This window comes from Cydia splendana, chromosome 1 (assembly GCF_910591565.1).
Source record: "Cydia splendana chromosome 1, ilCydSple1.2, whole genome shotgun sequence".
NCBI classification, from domain to species: Eukaryota; Metazoa; Arthropoda; class Insecta; order Lepidoptera; family Tortricidae; genus Cydia; species Cydia splendana.
In genome coordinates this window covers 6727327-6746678 of record NC_085960.1, presented here as the reverse complement: position 1 = coordinate 6746678, position 19352 = coordinate 6727327, and the positions used below count along the sequence as shown (strand labels likewise).

The 19352-nt window shown below is 36.7% G+C and overlaps 1 protein-coding gene across 3 annotated transcripts; it reads right to left on the bottom strand.

Annotated features, from left to right (window-relative positions):
• Window positions 1-580: 580 nt before the first annotated feature.
• On the bottom strand, window positions 581-16984 carry LOC134789996 (apyrase-like). Of its 3 annotated transcripts, XR_010144148.1 has the most exons (12): window positions 16843-16984; window positions 16117-16339; window positions 15501-15698; window positions 11828-11958; window positions 9468-9615; window positions 8339-8465; window positions 8017-8171; window positions 7710-7800; window positions 6688-6834; window positions 5745-5911; window positions 1124-1290; window positions 581-745 (listed from the first exon to the last, which is right to left on the bottom strand). XR_010144148.1 is itself a non-coding variant. In XM_063760738.1 (11 exons), exons 1-11 carry the CDS (start codon window positions 16935-16937, stop codon window positions 608-610), a joined length of 1620 nt encoding a protein of 539 aa, XP_063616808.1. In that variant the 5' UTR covers window positions 16938-16984; the 3' UTR covers window positions 581-607. The 3 variants fall into 3 exon arrangements, 2 of the variants coding, with proteins under 2 accessions (XP_063616808.1, XP_063616814.1); XM_063760738.1 differs by lacking the exon at window positions 1124-1290; XM_063760744.1 differs by lacking the exon at window positions 5745-5911.
• Window positions 16985-19352: the final 2368 nt, after the last annotated feature.

Sequence of the window (19352 nt, the reverse complement as noted above, 5' to 3'; positions counted from 1 at the left end):
ACTATTGCTTTCACCACTTTGCGACACACAGATATATCTCTCTATTCATCTTACTCGAAACGCGCTTGCACGTCATTAGTCTACAAAGTCATTTATTTCAGGCATTCATTCTGTACGTGTAATTACTCTAGTACGTGTTTGTGAGATATTTTCCAAAATAAGTTTAACATACTTGCCAGGATTTGGTTAGCGGAAATCAAAGAAATAATAATCATAGTGCATGAAGGATTCAATTTTTTCTTGCGCTGGTATCTTCCTGGGGCTGAGATATAGATCAGACAGAACCGTGGTTTTAGACATTCATAAGTGCATTGGTATTACCTATGCTTTCTTTCACTTACAATTATCATTTTCTGATGTCAGATTTCGTATTATGCATGTACTTACACTCAAAAGCGCGATTAATGAGATGAGAGTATGGTGCAATATTCCAAAGAGTATGAAAAATGATAATTGGCTTGGCCAATGTAATACCCAAACTGTCTGTTGTTGTTTTGTACTAAAATGACAGTGGGATTAGACAGATTGGCCAATCGAATCGAAGTGTCATATTAGTGTTAAGTATATAAAACACAGTTAATGTACTTATATTGTAACATTTTTATTTCTAGTCACTGCAAGGGTTGGATATTTCTACACGACCGTCGACGTCCTTGAAAATCGGCGACTGGTGCCTTATGTAATCTTGCAACAGATCGTAGTCCACTCCTATTACTTCAACGTCAAAGCGGTTCTCAGAAATCATCTGAAAGTTACAAACAATATTAGTCATTTTGGTGGCCGGAATGTTAAAATTTCCTTTGATAAGATAATAACTAATAAATACAAGCACAATTATTTATACTGGAATATCTTCGTATCTTCATACTTTACTAATACTGAAGTCATTTTAGTACTCAAATCATCATGATTTAAAAACTGCAAAAAAGAAGACTTTCTATTCTAAGTTGCGGTAGTAAGACAAATAGGTACATAAAACATAAAAAAGACTAAGCACGCTAAGATACGAAATCATATCTGACTAGAAATATTTTATGCCACACAATAACAAAAACAATATATACAGTGTAACATAGATACAGAGCGAAATCTGCGTATAGCCTATTTACAGCACAAAACTTACTGTGAAATTCCCTCCACCTGCCCCTATAAAGTCGGAGGTGATAACCCTGTAATAGTTTCCCGGGACTAAAGGCTCATATCTAGGGACGGCACAATCTATACAGCGGACGGACGCGCTGACAAGTCGACTGCCCTTGGGCCGGGACCCATCAAACACTGTTTGAATGCCTGCGGAATAATTGTCGGATAACAGACAAAATATAGAAGAATCTGTTTATGGAACTACACAAATATGCCATAATTATTTAGTTTCATCTATTTTTATTTATCATAGGTACCTATTATGTGCATTCGTTTTATCTAGCGAATGTAAAAATCATGGAAAACTAGCGTCAAACAAAATATCCGCTTGAAACTGAGAAATACCTAATTTAAATAGGTACACATGGTTTTCTTTGTCGGTTACTGATGCCACGTTAAGATTTTTTACACGACTGCCCAAACAAAAAGAGTGTATTGTTTTCAGCGTTCATGTTTGTATGTATGTGAGTTTCTTTATTCCACGTTAACTTCTGAATGCCTTAACCGATTTAGACGTATGATACATCATTAGAATCCTTACGTCATCCCGGGTAACATAGGCTATGTGACGTCATTATAAAAACAATATGGCGGACTTAATACGTCATATTACGCAACCTTTAGAAAAAAATATCGTGCAAACCTATTGAGTAGGGTATCAAAATGAAGGGCTTTGAAAGCCGATTGATAATATATATGCAACATGTGGGTTTAAGTTTCATTTTGAGAAAGTAAGAATTGACAAAATATGTTAAGAGAAGCTAATCTCATAAAACCAAATATTATTATTGAATGGGATAGGTACTTATTAAAATAAAAGGAAAGGGTTTGACCGCTGATCATAAAAAAATATAATTATATTATGTATATTAGCTACATACTACTCACAGTTTTTAAAACATGTTCGTAATTGCGCTTATGGAATCGAAAAGTTTAAAATATAACTTCTATTTATTAATCGATACGATGCAGAGTCCGTCTAAGCTAACTCTGCACCGACTTTGGCAGAACAAATCGTGAAAGTATCATTATAACCGTATGGTTTGATTTAATTTTCAAATGTTGTTCAATTTCAAAATTTCATGAGTACCTATATAAGAGGAAGTTTGAAAGTAGCTCCAGTAACGGAGAAAATGAGGAGTACTAGGTTAGCGTGGTATGGGCATGTAATGAGGAGGGATGAATGCCATATAGGCAAAATAATGTTAGGGATGAATGTTGATGGACGGAGAGCGTATGATAGACCCAAAAAACGATAGATGGATTGTGTGAAAGAGGATATGAGAAAGAAAGGAGTGAGTGCTGAGGAGACGAAAGACAGAGGAGAATGGAAGAGAAAAACATGTTGTGCCGACCCCACATAACGTGGGATAAGGGCAGGGGAAAGAAAGAAGGAGGTTTGATTTAATTTTAACATTTATGATGATGACATTTTTTTAAAGCCGAAGGGTGAGCTCCACGTACGTGGCGCGCTGTGCGCGGTCCAAAGCCAGGCGACTTCTACTTTCTCATACTAAAAGTGTCGGGCGTAGGCCAGGCGCCTTCGACTCTCTCATATTAAAAGTATCGGGCGTAGCGTGACACGCTGTATGATTACCAAAGCCGGCCTCATACTCAAAGCGTCGGGCGTAGCCCGACGTACGTGGCGCGCTGCACGCGGTCCAAAGCCAGTCGCCTTCAACATTCTCATACTAAAAGTGTCGGGCTTGCCCGACTTACGTGACACGGTGTACACTTACCAAAGCCGGGCGCCTTCGGCGCCCTCTTACTCAAAGCGTCGGGCGTGTACGAGGCACGTTGTACGCGTTCTAAAGCCGGGCGCCTTCGGCGCCCTAATAGTAAAAGAGTCGGATGTAGCCCGACGTACGTGACGCGCTGCACTCGGTCCAAAGCCAGGCACCTTCGACTCTCTCATACTAAATGTCGGGCATAGCCCGACGTACGTGACACGCTGTACGCTTACCAAAGCCGGGCGCCTTCAGCGCCCTCTTACTCAAAGCGTCGGGCGTGTACGAGGCGCGTTGTACGCGTTCTAAAGCCGGGCGCCTTCGACGCCCTAATAGTAAAAGAGTCGGATGTAGCCCGACGTACGTGGCGCGCTGCACTCGATCCAAAGCCAGGCGCCTTCGACTCTCTCATACTAAGTGTCGGGCGTAGGCCCACGTACGTGACACGCTGTACGCTTACCAAGACGCCTTCAGTGCCCTCTTACTGAAAGCGTCGGGCGTAGCCCGACGTTCGTGACGCACTGTACGCGTTCCAAAGGAGTCGGGCGTAGCCCGATATATGCGGCGCTCTGCGTGCCTTTCTGTACTGAGGACGCCCTCCCAAAAGTAATATAAAGTGACTTCAAATGACCCCAAAATTAATTAAATAAATTAAAAATTAAAAAACACGACTGCGAAAAAGCGAACTGAAAAGATAAAAATATTTTTTAGTTGTGTTAGTTACTTACTCAACTTAATGAATGTAAAAATTCTAAAAAGTATAAAATAAAAAAATTCTAAAAAGTATAAAATAAAATAAATTAATTAAAAATTAAAAAACACGACTGCGAAAAAGTGAACTGAAAAGACAAAAATAATTTTTAGTTGTGTTAGTTACTTAACTTAATGAATGTAAAAAATTATTAGAATATGAGTGTTTAGTGAAGGTTATAAACAACAAACGCAAAAGTTTTATGCTCATTTAGGATCGTGACTGTGCCTGTGTATTTTATTTCAATTGCAGTCGGGGACCTTGATGTATTGACATTTTCCCATTTAAAAGGTCCCCGACTGCAATTGAAATAAAATACACAGGCACAGTCACGATCCTAAATGAGCATAAAACTTTTGCGTTTGTTGTTTATAACCTTCACTAAACACTCATATTATAATAATTTTTTACATTCATTAAGTTAAGTAACTAACACAACTAAAAATTATTTTTGTCTTTTCAGTTCACTTTTTCGCAGTCGTGTTTTTTAATTTTTAATTAATTTATTTTATTTTATTTGTTTCAAAAGTTAAGTTTATTTTGGTTACCTACCTCATCTCCGAAAATTATAAACCCGATTATTAAAATACCGAAATTTTCATTTGACTGAACGCGTTTTTCCTATAAACCGTTGAATTTTTAGATGGGTCACCAATCTAACCTAACCTAACACAATGGTTTCTACACGATGCATCTTTCAAAAGTTTGGAAAATTTTGCGGTTTTTGTAAAAAATGCGTTCAGTCAAATGAAACATCGAGCAAACATATTTCGAAGTTGAGATATGTTACCGTTTATTTTCATGTTAATAATGGGATACCAAGTTACTAAAGTTGACCAAGTCCGTTTGTCGCAACAGTATTTTATGTAATCAAGCCTCCGAATGAAATAATTCCATTGTATCGTTCGTTCAATAAGGCACCTAATGGTTATTTAACACATTCAATGCAAGCGATTCGCTAAGCGGTTCTATGGTCGTAGACGCATTTTCCCGTGTTATCGGCAGTGGCACAGAAAAAAAAGTATAAAAAGAATTCATTACATATAATAAAATCGTTCTGATCAAAAGAAATCAAAATAATAGGTACTATGACGTGAAAATTAATCCCATATTTTTTTCAAAGTTCGTTGATGAATGATTTCAAATGATAAATCATCAAATATGAAAATACGCTATATAAAGTCACATATACTAAAATATGTGTTTCATAATGCGACGACTCTGTTGAACTGTCTTTATATTTTCGTAAGTAGGGCAAAGTACTCTACTTATTGGGTATGGCGTTCCATATTAGGAAAACAATTTTATGCAAAGCGTTCCAGACACAGTATTAGAAATATATTAAAGAACGAATATTGGAAATGATGCTGAAGGTAGAATATTATATTATTTATTATAAACCGGTAGGAGAACTTCTTTATCTAAAATTCATTATTTGTTTTATGAGGAGGACGATTATGACTTTGCTCATATATTTAGGGTAGTTTGATACTCTTCTCAAATAAACGCATATCTGTATGTTAATACCATTATTTATCTCATAATCCATTGAATGCAGATACCTTTAGTATTAATATGAATATTGTTAAAATGTGGAATCGCTTATTGTTGTATATATTGTTTTCTATGTTAATACCAATATTTACCTCTTAATACATTGCACAGAACATACATTTAGTATTAATTTGAATATTGTTAAAATGTGGAATCGCTTATTTTTGTATATATTTTTTCAGTTTAGCGTAAAGAAGGCGAAAAAATTCACGATAAATAGGTAAAGCAACTAATATATTTATTGTTTGTTTGAAACAGGTTTCACTACTTTTGCATTAACGATCTTCATACAAATTTACCCGATTTTATTGTACGCGAGTGTATACATACATATAAAGACGTAACGATCGTTTCGCCCGAGCGTTAGTAGTAGGTTGTTGTTATATCCACCGCAATATACTGATATCAATTATTTGCACCTGTCAGTTTAAGCCAAAGCTTGTAAACTGCTTAATAACATAATCCTACGCTAATAAAAGCCAATATCAATAACACTATTAAACCCAAATCAACACCACAAAGCCAAGCAATATACATGCACAATAACACTCAATAGGGCTGTCACTCACAGAGAATCCATCGCCTCCATCACCAATGAAGCTTTGAGAGATAATTGTGTAATTCTTGTCTAATCTTAGAGGCTCGTAGATTGGGACGCTGCAGTCTATGCAACGAACGCTCGCTGTGACAACCCTGCTGCCAACCGGCTTGGAACCGTCGAAGACTGTACGGAGCCCTGAAGATAGTTTAATAGCAAGCTATTAGCAGTATTTCGTTAAGACGAAAGACAGTTATACATACTTATGCTCCAAAAATCCCTAGGTTTCTAAATAGGCTAAAAACAGCGATTATGCGTAGGATTAGGTTTTGGCAGTAGAATAGAGGTGAATGATTAAATACAAATATACCTAGTATTAAGTATTAACATAGTGAATGAAATGCGTGAAAGTGACTATACACGTTAGTGGATAGCGTTGGTTGCCTACATATTTAGAGATAAGTAACTTAACTGACAAACTTAACTTATCTTACAAACAAAGAAAACGCGAGCTAACTAATCTCCGGCTTGCCTACTTAATAGGTATGTTCGACGCGCCGCCATTAAAATTTAGTAAGCTTTATCGAATTATGACATGTAAAAAAACTGGCATTTTTTTGTGTAGTTCCATGACAGAATTCACAATATAATATTTATTTGTAAGGTAAACGTACTAGTGCTCGACATGCTAATGCCCAGTAGATGACACCTTGCTGTCACCTCTATTGACAATGACTTAAGTTTCAAGATGACATGTCTGGGACCGCGTCGAGCACCAGTACTTTTACCTTATAGTAATCTCCTTGCTACAACAAAAATTATTTCTAATGTACATTGTATCTATGTATATGCTTTATTGTGCGGTATCAAAAATGGGAGGGTTGGCTCATCATGTCGCCATCACGCCCCATATGCCAGCCAAAATATATTCCTAGTATTTGATACGCATTAGGCACATTTATATAAAGTGGTACCTGAAACTTGAAGCATCCTTGCCCCATTATAAGGATCATTGGCGACTGAAAACTCTAGCATTTCCATAATATGATCGCCTCTTAACTGGAAAACTTCCACGTTGTTCTCAAACGGAGTCGATAGAAGCATAGCTTCGAATGTTATTGCTGTAATAAGAAAATATTAATAAATTATTTGAAAATATCATCATTGGCCTTTGCGTCTATTGAAGACGATTTTCGGTGTAACATAAATTACACCGCCTGGGGCAGAATTAACCCAGCACCTACATTACCCTCTCGGCTTCACTGTCTTATCCCACAGGAAAGGCGAGACGATACGTGTGGAGACAGGTCTGCTGCAGGAATCTGCCGCTTATTTGCCGTGTGGTGGCCGGCTTTAGAAAAAAGAAGCTGATTTGACTAGTAGGAAAGTAGCCAATTCTTAAACATAAAATAAGTAAAATAACTTATTTTGTGCTGCTCTCGTTGTCGTCGGTTGAGAATACGTTTGTGCCATATCCATTTTTGCCAAAATCATTTTTTTAATGATTCCTAAAATAACAAAAAATTTGCTATTAATTGTCAGTAATCGGTTTTTGAAAAAAACTATTTTTGGAAAATGTTGTGCCATATCCGCATTTTGCTATTGGATAATTACACTCTTTTAACAGAAAATTATCCAAAACGTTTGTGTCATAATATATCATACATTGTACGTTTAACATTTACTCATCAAAGACGGATATGGCAATATTATAAATGCTTATATTTTATGATTACCACTATATTTACAATATTTGTATGGTACTATAAATAGTAAACATATGTGCCTAAATGATAAATAAGTTTAATATTTCCTAAATGTAAAACTTTTAGAAAAATATTTTTTTTTTGCTTCTTTTCGCTCTCCTGTAAACCAATGTAAGTGGCGGATGGCACAAACGTATTCTCACCCGACGTTGTACAATCTGATACCTATTTGATGTTTATTCAGCCCACACTCATCGTTATACTCGTACAATATTTTGTAAAACACTTACTTCCTGGCTCAATGTCCACTCGTATGCCGCCTTGGTTGATGACGCAGAAATGTGCGTAATTCCAGTTACCCGTGTTGGCTAATGGCAAGGCCTGAAATACAAGCATTACGATAATGAAATAATAATACATTTAAAATAAAATTAAATAAAAGACAACGGTAATAAGAAAGGATTTTCTTTAAATTGTACACGTTCCTAAAGTATAAGATGGCAAGTAATTTTTGTCTTTGTTCTACTTTAAAAAATTCAAGAAACCCGCTGCCTGTAAAACAACAGATTTTGCCCCTGAATTATTTAAAGTACTCACAGCATGCATAAAGGCGTCACAGATAAAACTGCCCAGGTTGCACTCGCCGCAAGCACAGCTGGCACCAAGATGGACCATGGATGATCCCACTTCTTGTCGGGCCAACTCATCTACCTGGGGGAGATAATATGCTATTTTTTCCAAAACATCCGGTGCTGAAAATAAAACATTATAGTTATTAAAGCTTTGTATTTTGAGCCATTTGAAACAAAAATCAGTAGGTACCATTCCCACAAAATGTGACGATGTGTATTTTTTTCTGTGTGGTGGATTGGTGCTTATTTTGTTTTAAAGCTAAAAACAACGAGTGGTAAGGACCTACCTTGCACTATTTCATTTCCCAGGTAGTGCGGATTGCCTTCCCAATTGAGAAGATTCCCAGCGTCGTCAAAGAACAATTTGATTTCTCCCAAATACTGAGTGTGCGCCGCTGCTTGTACTATCAACACCTTTAAAACAAAAAAAAAACTACGGGTTGAACTCCGGGAGTGCCGACCGAAGTGAAAACTCAATAACTAGTCCAAAATGTTTGCAGCATTATGTATAATTGACCCATCCTCCTTTCTATTGAAAAACTTTAGTTCCGAAATTGCTGGCCAGTGAACTTAAATTTGTAGCGTTATAATTGTTTCAAATTCGAATAGAAATTGTAAAGTTACCTTGCAGACCTCGCATCTAAATATATTTGGTCATGATATTTTGAGTTTTATTCACCAGTACTAGAGTTCACTTTTATTAGCGATTTCATCAAGATGAGACATTATTGAATTATATTGGAGTGATATAAAGTTAGAATGTAACTGTCAGATCCTCGTATTTCAGCCCGTACAAGATTAGAACATTGAGCTTTATTGCTTAATATAAAAGTCCAGTTTTAAATAATTGACCTGATTATGATACCTTATGACTAAAGTTCTTTGGTGAATAACATTGTCCGTCACACATGACATAAGTCACGCAAGCGCCCTGTGCCGCCTACATGAAACAGCAGGCTCAGGCATACATTTTCGCCGTGCGGTAGAAAGAGAGGAGAGACGCCTTACGCGTTACCTACGCGTTACGCTGTCTCGAGTTTATCATTTTTTCCCCACCTCAAAAAGTGCTCAGCGCCGCTAAAGAAGCTTCACTTCAAAAAAAAACGTTATTCAAACAAAAAAATAGATGGCGACAAGTAGTAATTTTTTCTATTTTGTCTAACGTAGTATCCTCAACGCGTAATATATCCTTAGTTTGGCACAACTATTAGACGATGTTATGCAATAGTACTTTTTTACAATATACCAGATATTGTTTTGGGTACGTGACGCCTGCTTGCCATATTGATTATTTTATTAAACCATTATGATACTACTACACATACAAAAAGATACGATTAAGTACATTTTTCTAAAGCTGGCTAATTAATAAAGTTTTTACAGTGCCAAGGTCTTTGCCCGTTTTTCTATACGAACCTGCCTGGTCCCCTGTTCGACCACCACAGGATAAGGTCCTTCGGGGACGAAGGCGCTATTTTCCGGAGGATCTTCGTTGTACAATAACGTGTGACTGTGGCCACCAACGATGATGTCTATGTATGGACCACCGTGGAGTGCTATTTCTCTGAAACCAATTGTAATTTTATTTGATTTCACTTCATCTTTTTTTTTCGCCTATTAGCGTGTCCCACTGCTGGGCAAAGGTCCCTCTTTCCCGCCACTTGGCTCTGTCTAATGCACACTACATGTATAGCTGGTCAAGCAGATCTTGTCAGTAGAAAAACGCGGCAAATTTGAAAAATGTAGGCGCGAAAGGATATCGTCCCATAGAAAATTTGAATTTCGCGCCTTTTTTTACTGACAGGATTTGCTTGACCAGCTATATTTCATACTTCACTCCATCTATTTAATAATAATTACAATGTAAATTAGGCTTTGTCAATGTACAGGATTTATAATGATCGTCAATATTTTAATAATTATTTCTATAACTATCCGAATTTACAAATAAACTTATTCTCTAAACCACAATGCTATTATCCGGAACACATAGTGCTCTAGAAAAATAATGACAAACCAATATAACATAAACTCTCGCGTTTTGTACACATATTTAATTACACAAACGGGTCTACCGCGATATAATTTCATTGTTTTGTGTTGTTTTTGTTTTAAAACAATGAAATTATATCGCGGTAGACCTGTTTGTGTAGTTAAATAATGATAAACCAAGTCAAATCTTTTAAGTTTAAGCTATTATTAATTATGGTTATCACAGTATGGTAACCGCCTCAGTTTAGGCACGGCATTTAAGCACAATGAACGTATAATGTTCTTGACATATAATATATCAACCGAGTTTAATAAATTGAATCTACATTATGACACAAGGGGATAAAACTATGATACATGCTACGGGACATTCACAATAGTAAATCCACTAAAGCTTCTTTGTTATTAACTTAGGTGTTAAGGGGATTTAGACCGCTGAGCCTCTATCTAGGGTTTTGCAGCCGTAACCTGTTTTTGTTCTCTCCACTAATTCCTCGCATTTCCATCCTGCTGCAAGCTGGATGAAATAGCTGTACTCGTAGCGTGTGGACATAATTTCCATTTTTATCAATGGTCGTAGTAGTAATACGTAGGTAACTCATACTCATATATTTTATTGCGTTTCATGTGTACAGAGTTAATTACCAGTATAGTTAATTAAAATTTCTTAAGTTATCCGAATTGTAGGAAGCGCTCTTTAGTAACATTTGTACATTTTTGAAAAATTAACTTAGGTACCTAAATAGCGTGCAGAAAGTTAGTGTTATTTTTTCTGCTCAGCACAATCACTATTACAATTCAGCTATGACATTGCTACTTATCACAAAAGTAGCCAACTGTGACTTTCACAAGCGTAATGACGCCCTTTAAAAGACAAATAGGTCTAACATGCTCTTGATGATAGCTATATATTTGCGGATATGTTATATGTGCTCGTACATAGTCGCCTACTTTTCACTAACACGTAATGTTTTTGTCTCGTTGTTCAAAGTTTTAAATAGTTTGTTTAAATGCATCTTGTTTGTTAAATTGGTCAGAGGGAAACATAATTATTTATAGGTAGATGTTGTCAAATAAATATGACAAAAAATCTTTATGTGATCTGAGACCAAGACTCGTTCAAATAATAAACAAACGGGTATTAGTTACTTCGTTGCCTTAAATGAGCCGCCCAAAACACGGCCTAAACAAACGATCCTGGCCTCTTCAACATTACGGATTCGGAGCCTGTTGTATTTTACAATGGAGCGAAAAGGCTCCGGTAAATTAAAACAAAACACAAATAGGTCTAACTGAGGTTTATGTTCTAAATTGATGTTAAAGTATAATTAACTCATAATACTTTTGGGTTCATTTCTGAGTAACCAAAATTTCGTCATTAAGTAGGTATCTACGCAAAAGGGTTTTGAGATAAGGTTTTGTAAAATATAAATATAGACACTTGAAGTCTTGTATTACATACTACAACAAAATTAAGATGCCCAAATGCAAAAACTCTCAGCTGGTCCCGGGCCGATATTATTAGGTAGGTATTTACATATTTAAAAAAATCCAATTATAGTATTTTTCAAATTGGAAGGGTATATTAAGTGGTATGGAGACGACATCTATCATCGTAGAGTACCTTCCAGTTTGAAAAATACTATAATTGGATTTTTTTAACGATGATGCATGTCATCTCCATACAACTTATAACCTAAAAATGCCAAATGTCGCAAAATTGTAATGAGCTGACATCTATCATAGTACATTTCCAGTTTGAAAAATACTAAAACATTACTTACCTGTCAATTTCTATGCCACAATGCGACAGCACTACGATAATGTCAATGCCCTGTTCGTGCAGATTCTCAGCCTCTTGTCTGACTACCTCGACTTCGTCTGTAAAACGCAGCCTTCCGGTAGAAGCAAGAACCTAAGAAAAGTAAAGTTATGAAAGAGGCACTAGTTATTGATGTTACTTGATAAACACACGGAGGCGGCGATATTTGTAGCTAGCCGTAATTTGGAAGTGCGAACATAAAGTGTGAAACATAGACATAACGTAGGTAATGGTAGATTTAGGTAAACATACTGTCATAAATCCTTTTTACAAGCTTTTAAATATTTAACTTGCCCTATTAGTACCAAATTTTTTTATTTTTTTTATATACAAATATCATTTATTTACATACAATATATATACAGTGGTACTACTAAACGAAATTAATAACAAGCTTAAATCTAAAATAGGCCCTTGAGGCATTGTACCAAGGATGCTGGCGGCATTTCCTCGCTGTATCGCAATGCTGATACGTTGTGCGAGGTAGCCGCCAGCTCTTCGGTCACCAGTTACGTCAACCAGACGCTTCGCGATTTCTGCGTACAACTTATGCGTGCTGGGACCCCATGGACCTAGAGTTTCAACTCCAAATGGTACAAAATGGTACTCTCTACCGAGGCTCTTATATTTGTTACGTTTTAGAATTTCGGCGCTTTCCGCCGCTCCGCCCGCTTTTACAGTAGTCCGTTGGAGGTGGGACGGTGCCAGTGTGTCTACGCAGGTAGCATCCCACACCAACATTCGTCCCAAGCTCCAAGGAACTAAGGACACTCCATCGGGCCTCTTGCCATCATCTCTGATAATGCCAGTCGGCTCAAGAAGAGCAGGCACATTGATGGTGGCAAGAGACCGACGGACTATGTCATTAAGCGACGCATGTCTCGAAAAACGGCCTGCACTTTTTTGACAAGATAATCCGTGGTGTCCCAGTCGGTCCACGTCCGTGCCACAAGAGCATATGTGTGGCGTACACACCGAAACCCCGAGTCGCAAACCAGTCGCCAGTCTATAAGGGAGGCCGGATCCAAGAAAGACCTAATTGTGTTTGGAGTTTTTAGAATTGTCTCGATGAGTAGGTATCGTCTTGGGTCGTCCCATTCGTTTTTCGTCAAGTTCTTAAATTAGTCCTATTCTGCTTTCATCACACATTCTACATTGAAAGCCACCGACGATTGTGACGAATAGTTTAGTACCTACAAAAAGTACCTAAAAGTAGTAAAAGTACCTACAGTCAGCGATAAATGCTTGTACCTAAAAATGACATTTCTGCCAAAATCTTATTACGTATTAGCTTCGAAATATGTACAGACCGTATTCATTATTAACCGCCTGCATCTGATTCATTAACACGATCCACCATACGTAAACAGATTTACCCGTTTTAAACATGAATTTTACTTAATGTGTATACACTGTTTAATTTTATTATGTTTGGCGAACTTGATAAGAAACGGGTCGTCTGTTCACATCATTTATAAACAGCGTAGCTACCCATGTAGTTATAATGAACGTGAAGTATAAAATGTCAGTGAAATTACAGTGCAGTTTTAATAAAAAATAACTGGTTATTTTAAGCATATTATTTAAATAATATTATAAGCCAAATGTTCGAGAATCAGGATTATTAAGCATTTGGCTTGATGTTTTTGTTGCACAAGTTTTTTTTTTCGATATTTTTTTAAGTAGGTATAGAGTAATGTTTGTTTTGGGAAAGCGCATTTTTTTGACCATACAAGACAACAGTGTCGACCCAAGGTACTAGTAGATAGGTATATATGTTTATGTATTAGGTAGGTATATTTCGTGTTGAAACCATATCTAAGCCTGTTGTTACCTAGTCTTAAGCTTGTATTTCGCTTTTTGTATTTTTTTAACTTTATGGTGCAATAATAGTACATTACTACAGAGGCTGGGAAGTAAGGGGTTGCCGGCCGAATGCATATAGACGGATAGTTATGAGGCCAACAACCCCTTTTCACGCCGAGGTATGTATAGTGCTTTTCTTAAACATGCAATGAAATAATAATAAAAATTGATGATGATGATAAATAATCTATTCAATAATGAAATGTAAATAGGTACAGAAATTAACAAACTTATAACTAGGTAAATATAAAAATTAAGGGTATTATATCGATACCTTTAGGCGTTTATAATGTATATATATGGTATATAATTAATTTTCGCCAAAATGTCCTTTACGCCAATTGAACCCAAAGGTATCGAAACTATCGAATGCTATTAGGCCATAGGTACCCGGCTAAATGTACCTAGCACGCTGCTGGCGTTTCCTCTTTGCACGGCTAGCGAAATACGCTGGATTTAAAATGCGCCGGACCTGGGGTCGCCGCTTTTCTCTCGTAGGCGTTGACCTAACTTTCTAATGAATTTTTTAGCATCAGCACACCAAGGCCCGCTGGTTTCAATAGCTACTGGTACGAAATCAAAGGTCATGATGATTGTTTCACGTCCTAATGTGATAGGTTATTCAGTGCGTGGGGTTCATAAGGGGAACGAAAATTTTATTATTTTTGCGCTACGACGCACGGTTTAAGAGTGTATGCATTATAAAGTTTTTTTAGTTTTTTTTTAGTTTTTATATTTATTATTAATTAGGGGTTTCTTACAGAGGAACGAACAATTTATTATTTTTGCGCTACGACGCATGGTTTAGGAGATACAGCCCTATAAATTTATTTTTTGCTTTTTTTTCTTTTTTTCTTTTCTTGTGTTTTTTTTTAATTTAGTAAGGGATTTCCTAAAGGGGAACGAAAATTTGATTATTTTTGCGCTACGAGGTACGGTTTAGGAGATACAGCATTATAAAGTTTTTTTTGTAATTTTTTTTCATTTTTGTATTTTTTTTTTAATTTTAATTAGGGGTTTCTTACAGAGGAACGAACATTTTATTATTTTGCGCTGCGACGCACGGTTTATGAGATACAGCCCTATAAATATTTTTCGTGTTTTTTTTCTTTTTTTGTGTTTTAAATATTACTTAGGGGTTTCATGAAAGGGAACGACTATTTTGCGCTACGACGTACGGTTTAGGAGATACAGCCCTATAAAGCTATAAACCATAAAGCATAAACTGCCTATAGTTTTTTAATAAAGGTATTAGTAAGGTAAGTTAAAAGCGGTGCGATAGTGTGTTACCACTTTAATGGCTGAATGCCACGATGGTGTGTCACAAATATCTGTGATGTGGAAATTAAAAAAAAATTACTTCCCGGCCTAGGCCTTTAATTTTGTATGAAATTCCTTTACAGTTCTCTGGAGTTGCTTCGCCCTAAACGTGATACTTCGAAGCCTTTCATTGCATGTTTGAGAAAAGGATATTTACTTACTTACTAAGATATCTGATGAGATTTAATTAAAAGTTTTAATAATTCATTGTTTTTGAATTAATTAAACTTTTAATTTATGCTAACAATAATGAATCAACGATCACTGAAAATATATTTCGTAATGTTTGTCTTTTATTAAACTTAAATCCTCCCAACTATGTTCCAAAAACTCTGAACAATCATCATCATCATCATCATTAACTTAAGAGTTATTCTCTTGTCGGTGGAGCATCTTTTGGCTAGGTAACATATGAAATTAATTTATCTTATACGATTACAACTACTTACATTAGTAGAAGCTATTATGACGCCAATGATCCCAATTCTTCTTCCATTCTTTTCCACAATTATACTGGGCTGGTACAAACCCTGTATTGAAGGCTCATCGTCATCAATGATATTAGCGGTAACCATCGGTGCTTCTAAATGTTGCAAGTAGGGCACTACTCCTTCTATGCCATTGTCAAATTCATGGTTACCTAGTACCTAGAAATAACAATTCATCGTATTCAGAGCTTTGAAATAATTGGTTTGTTTATTTGTTTGATAAATATGAGGAGAAACCCTATGATAACTGGAATTACTTAAAACAATACGGTTATTGCACAACGACAGTTATTTGATAACGAAAATTCATGTGCATTCAGGGATCGGATAGGTAGGTACCGGTATTTTTTGTACGGAACGGGAACGAATTCTTTGTTAATTACTTATTCCATTTCTAATTGGGCAAACTATAATACGAAGTCGTTACCTAAAAATAAAAACATAACTCTGTCCTACATTTGGAGTATATAATTCGAATTATATGGTTATTTCGATGTTTTTGCAAAAAACCGGTTCCGATCCCTGCGTGCATTAATTATTGTTTTATTGTGTTGTAAATGTTGCAAGAGATACTTACATGCGCGTCATGATGGAACATATTCATAAAATCTTGTGTTACATTCCATCTCAATATATTGTACCAAATAGTACCCTGGAAGCTGTCACCAGCGTTCAGGACCAGGGAATGAGGTTCCCTTTCCAAGCCATCGCGTACTGCCGTTGTAAGGCGCGCGAAACCTCCAATGCATGGAGCTGCTTCCGAGTTACAGACTGTCCCCCACGGACTTGTTTCTACAAATCTGGTTAAAAAGTTTTGTTTTATGATTAGCATATACATTGTCTAACTTATTTATCAACTGCAACTATGTACGGTTGTAATGTCGGTTTATTCACTATATAATATGTTTCTGTAAGGCTAAGATGGTCGGCTCTTTATCATTTGTCACCATGGCTGTCACGTTCTAACAAATATGTAAGTGCGAAAGTGGCGCATGGCATGACAGGTGATAAAAATGCGACCATGATACCGCTTCTGTACGGATATGATGGTCGTTCTTGTCTACGTGACAGCGTGATAAAACGGTGTCCGTCACTTTCTATCCCATGGTGTTAAAAAGTGACAGTTATTTTATCACGTGGATAAAGATGGATAAAGCCATCCATAATACGCAGGCTGGCATGGTAATGTAGTTATTGACTGTCTTTATTAAATCCAAAATTGCAAAAATGCGTTTTACTATGCATTTTATATAATTATATTATGCTACCTGAGCTCACCACATTAAATTTGAAGCAAACTCACCTTGCATGGAAGTCATTGTAATGTAATATGTTTAGCTCGTAAGTCCCCTGTCCACTGACCAGTAAATAACACGCACTTAAAATTAATAAATACATTTTAAAATAATACTATGAGGTTTTAGACAGGCACACGCATTGCAGCAACCACGACAAATATAAAGATTATTAAACAATATATATTACAATATTCTGATTAGATATTACGTTTTAAAGATAATTTTCACCGAGATAACACATTATAATAGTGCTAAATAAGGTAGATAAAACAGATATAATTTAAGTGCTTACGTTCTGGTTAATCACGCTCTGACTCGCTGCCATCCCAAGAGCAGCGAGACCTTTTGACTTGGCTCCAAAAAACCGACCGCAACCGGGGAACATCGAGACAAGACAAAGTAAGTTTTCATATAATTTGTAAAATGCATTTGCAATTTTGGATTTAATAAAGACAATAAATACCTACATTACCATGCCAGGTAATATATGGGGCATTATCTATGAAAAGGGACCTTATTTTCGATGGCGCTTACGCCGCACAACGTCGCGCGGCATTGTATTTATATCGGAGCATCGTTAATAATGGCGTAAGCGCCATCGACAATAAGGTCCCTTTTCAAATATAACGTCACATATTATATCTATACATATACCTACATATATAATAAAGCTGAAGAGGGTCGAAAGTCTGTATATGGAAGATATTTGAAAAAAAGTGGCTGGGGATACTTAGAATCGATAACAGAACACGTTCCAACAGTTTTTAGAATTTTGTCTGTTTGTCTGTTTATCTGTTTATCTGTTTGTCTGTTTATTTGACCGCGCATCACGTGAAAACGGCTGAACGGATTTTGATGAAATCTTTACCAATCTGGCGAGAAAATCCCCCGCCAGGTTATAGGCTATAAACCTATATTCAACCCCTAAAAGGGGGGGGGGGGTAGCCACAACACTCGATTGACTTAAGTTTGCCCCTGAATCTTATGGCGCTACTTAGGAAAGAGGGGCAAACTTTTTTCAAATATGTGCTGCCACTATAGAGTACCGTGGTAAACTAACCGATGGCGCTGAATTTGATACATTGTGACATGAATTAGCCACTTAGGAAGGATTTTGTCAAATTAACTCTAAGTTTAGAAGAGAGGGTACGGATATCAACAAATTTCATTGAATAATTGCGTTGATTTAATAATACAACAAAATTAAACGACAATAAATTAATTGCCACACATTGCACAGTGCCATCTTTTGGGGAACTGAGTAAACATTAAGTAGGTAATCAAGAAAACTAGAAATGAGTTTACATATATACGTAGTGGTAAAATAAACACACATAATTATCAACACGAGTATAATTGCATTATTAATTTTCTCCGTCATGAATTATACCTAATCGTAATTATTATATCGCATCCATATCAAATCCATATTTATACGTATATTAAGCACTTAATAATGGCCTCGAAAATGGGTACTTTGAAAACAAAACATTGACCTCTGTCATTTGCAGTGCCGGATTAACCCTTTTAAGCAAAATAATCACTTGCTTTGGGCATCACGTCTAGGGGGCGCCAAAACCGTAGGCAAAAAAACGCGCAGGCTGCATCACCATTGCAGTCGTCGTGAAGTACCTAATTATTTTACCAATAAAGATCTGTATCTGTATCTGTATCTGTAGTAGGTACCTACATGAAACTTTTATACGTGTACAAGTACCCATCTAATAACGAAGGGTCGTAGGGATCAAGTAAGAGAGTGAGGGTACGTAAAGAACATCTCCAACGTAGGCTTTCGATTTGACCTTACGCGGAGGCCCTTAAAGTCATGGAAAAAAAATCTTGCTTTCGGGCTTGCGGCCAGTCGATTTTTTCGACCTATAACCTATACCTATAACCTATACCTATACCTATACCTATATCGGTAACCTATGTTACCGATTTTATAGCGAATTTTGCTCTCTTACACGCCAGATTTGTCGGCCAAGCCGAGTTGCTCCTTAGCCGCGATCCTGAGACCTAACTGTCTAGGTGTTAATTGTGTTATAAGGGGCCCCGTGAAAGCCGAAAACTAAAAGCATCCTATCAAGTAGCGCTTTTGATTGAAGCCAAAGAACGAGCAGTAGAAGAGTCGTGATTACATGCATAGATTCGATTTCAAGCCACTCTTTTGCAGTTCGGCGTTAGGTCTTATGCGAGGCCTTCTGCCTTACGGCAAAGTTGATCTTCTGCCTTAATTACACTTGGGCGTGGATCCAAATCCAAGCTTTCCTCTTTCGCAGCTGGGCCTTCTGCCTTGCTCACACTTCGCCAATTCAATTCACTTGGTCAATTCCAAGCTCTGCTTTCTTGCATCTTTTCTGTATGAAAACAACCTCGCTGAGACCCTTAAATAACGAGCCCTATGCGAAGCTAGGCTGTTAAAAAACTGTCCCATCCCTTCTCTGTATGAAATCCAGGATTCGCGCCTGATTGGGACTAAAAGTAAAAATGTACAACTGTCTATCAATTTGCGTTT

Bases quoted from the DNA above. Each gene is read 5' to 3' on its own strand.
- LOC134789996 (XM_063760738.1), bottom strand. From the start codon at position 16,937: ATGTATTTATTAATTTTAAGTGCGTGTTATTTACTGGTCAGTGGACAG. The intron at 16,340-16,842 runs GTGAGTTTGCTT...CTTTTTAACCAG, and splicing joins TACAATGACTTCCATGCAAG to ATTTGTAGAAACAAGTCCGT. The intron at 7,801-8,016 runs GTGAGTACTTTA...CTTGTATTTCAG, and splicing joins GTGACGCCTTTATGCATGCT to GCCTTGCCATTAGCCAACAC.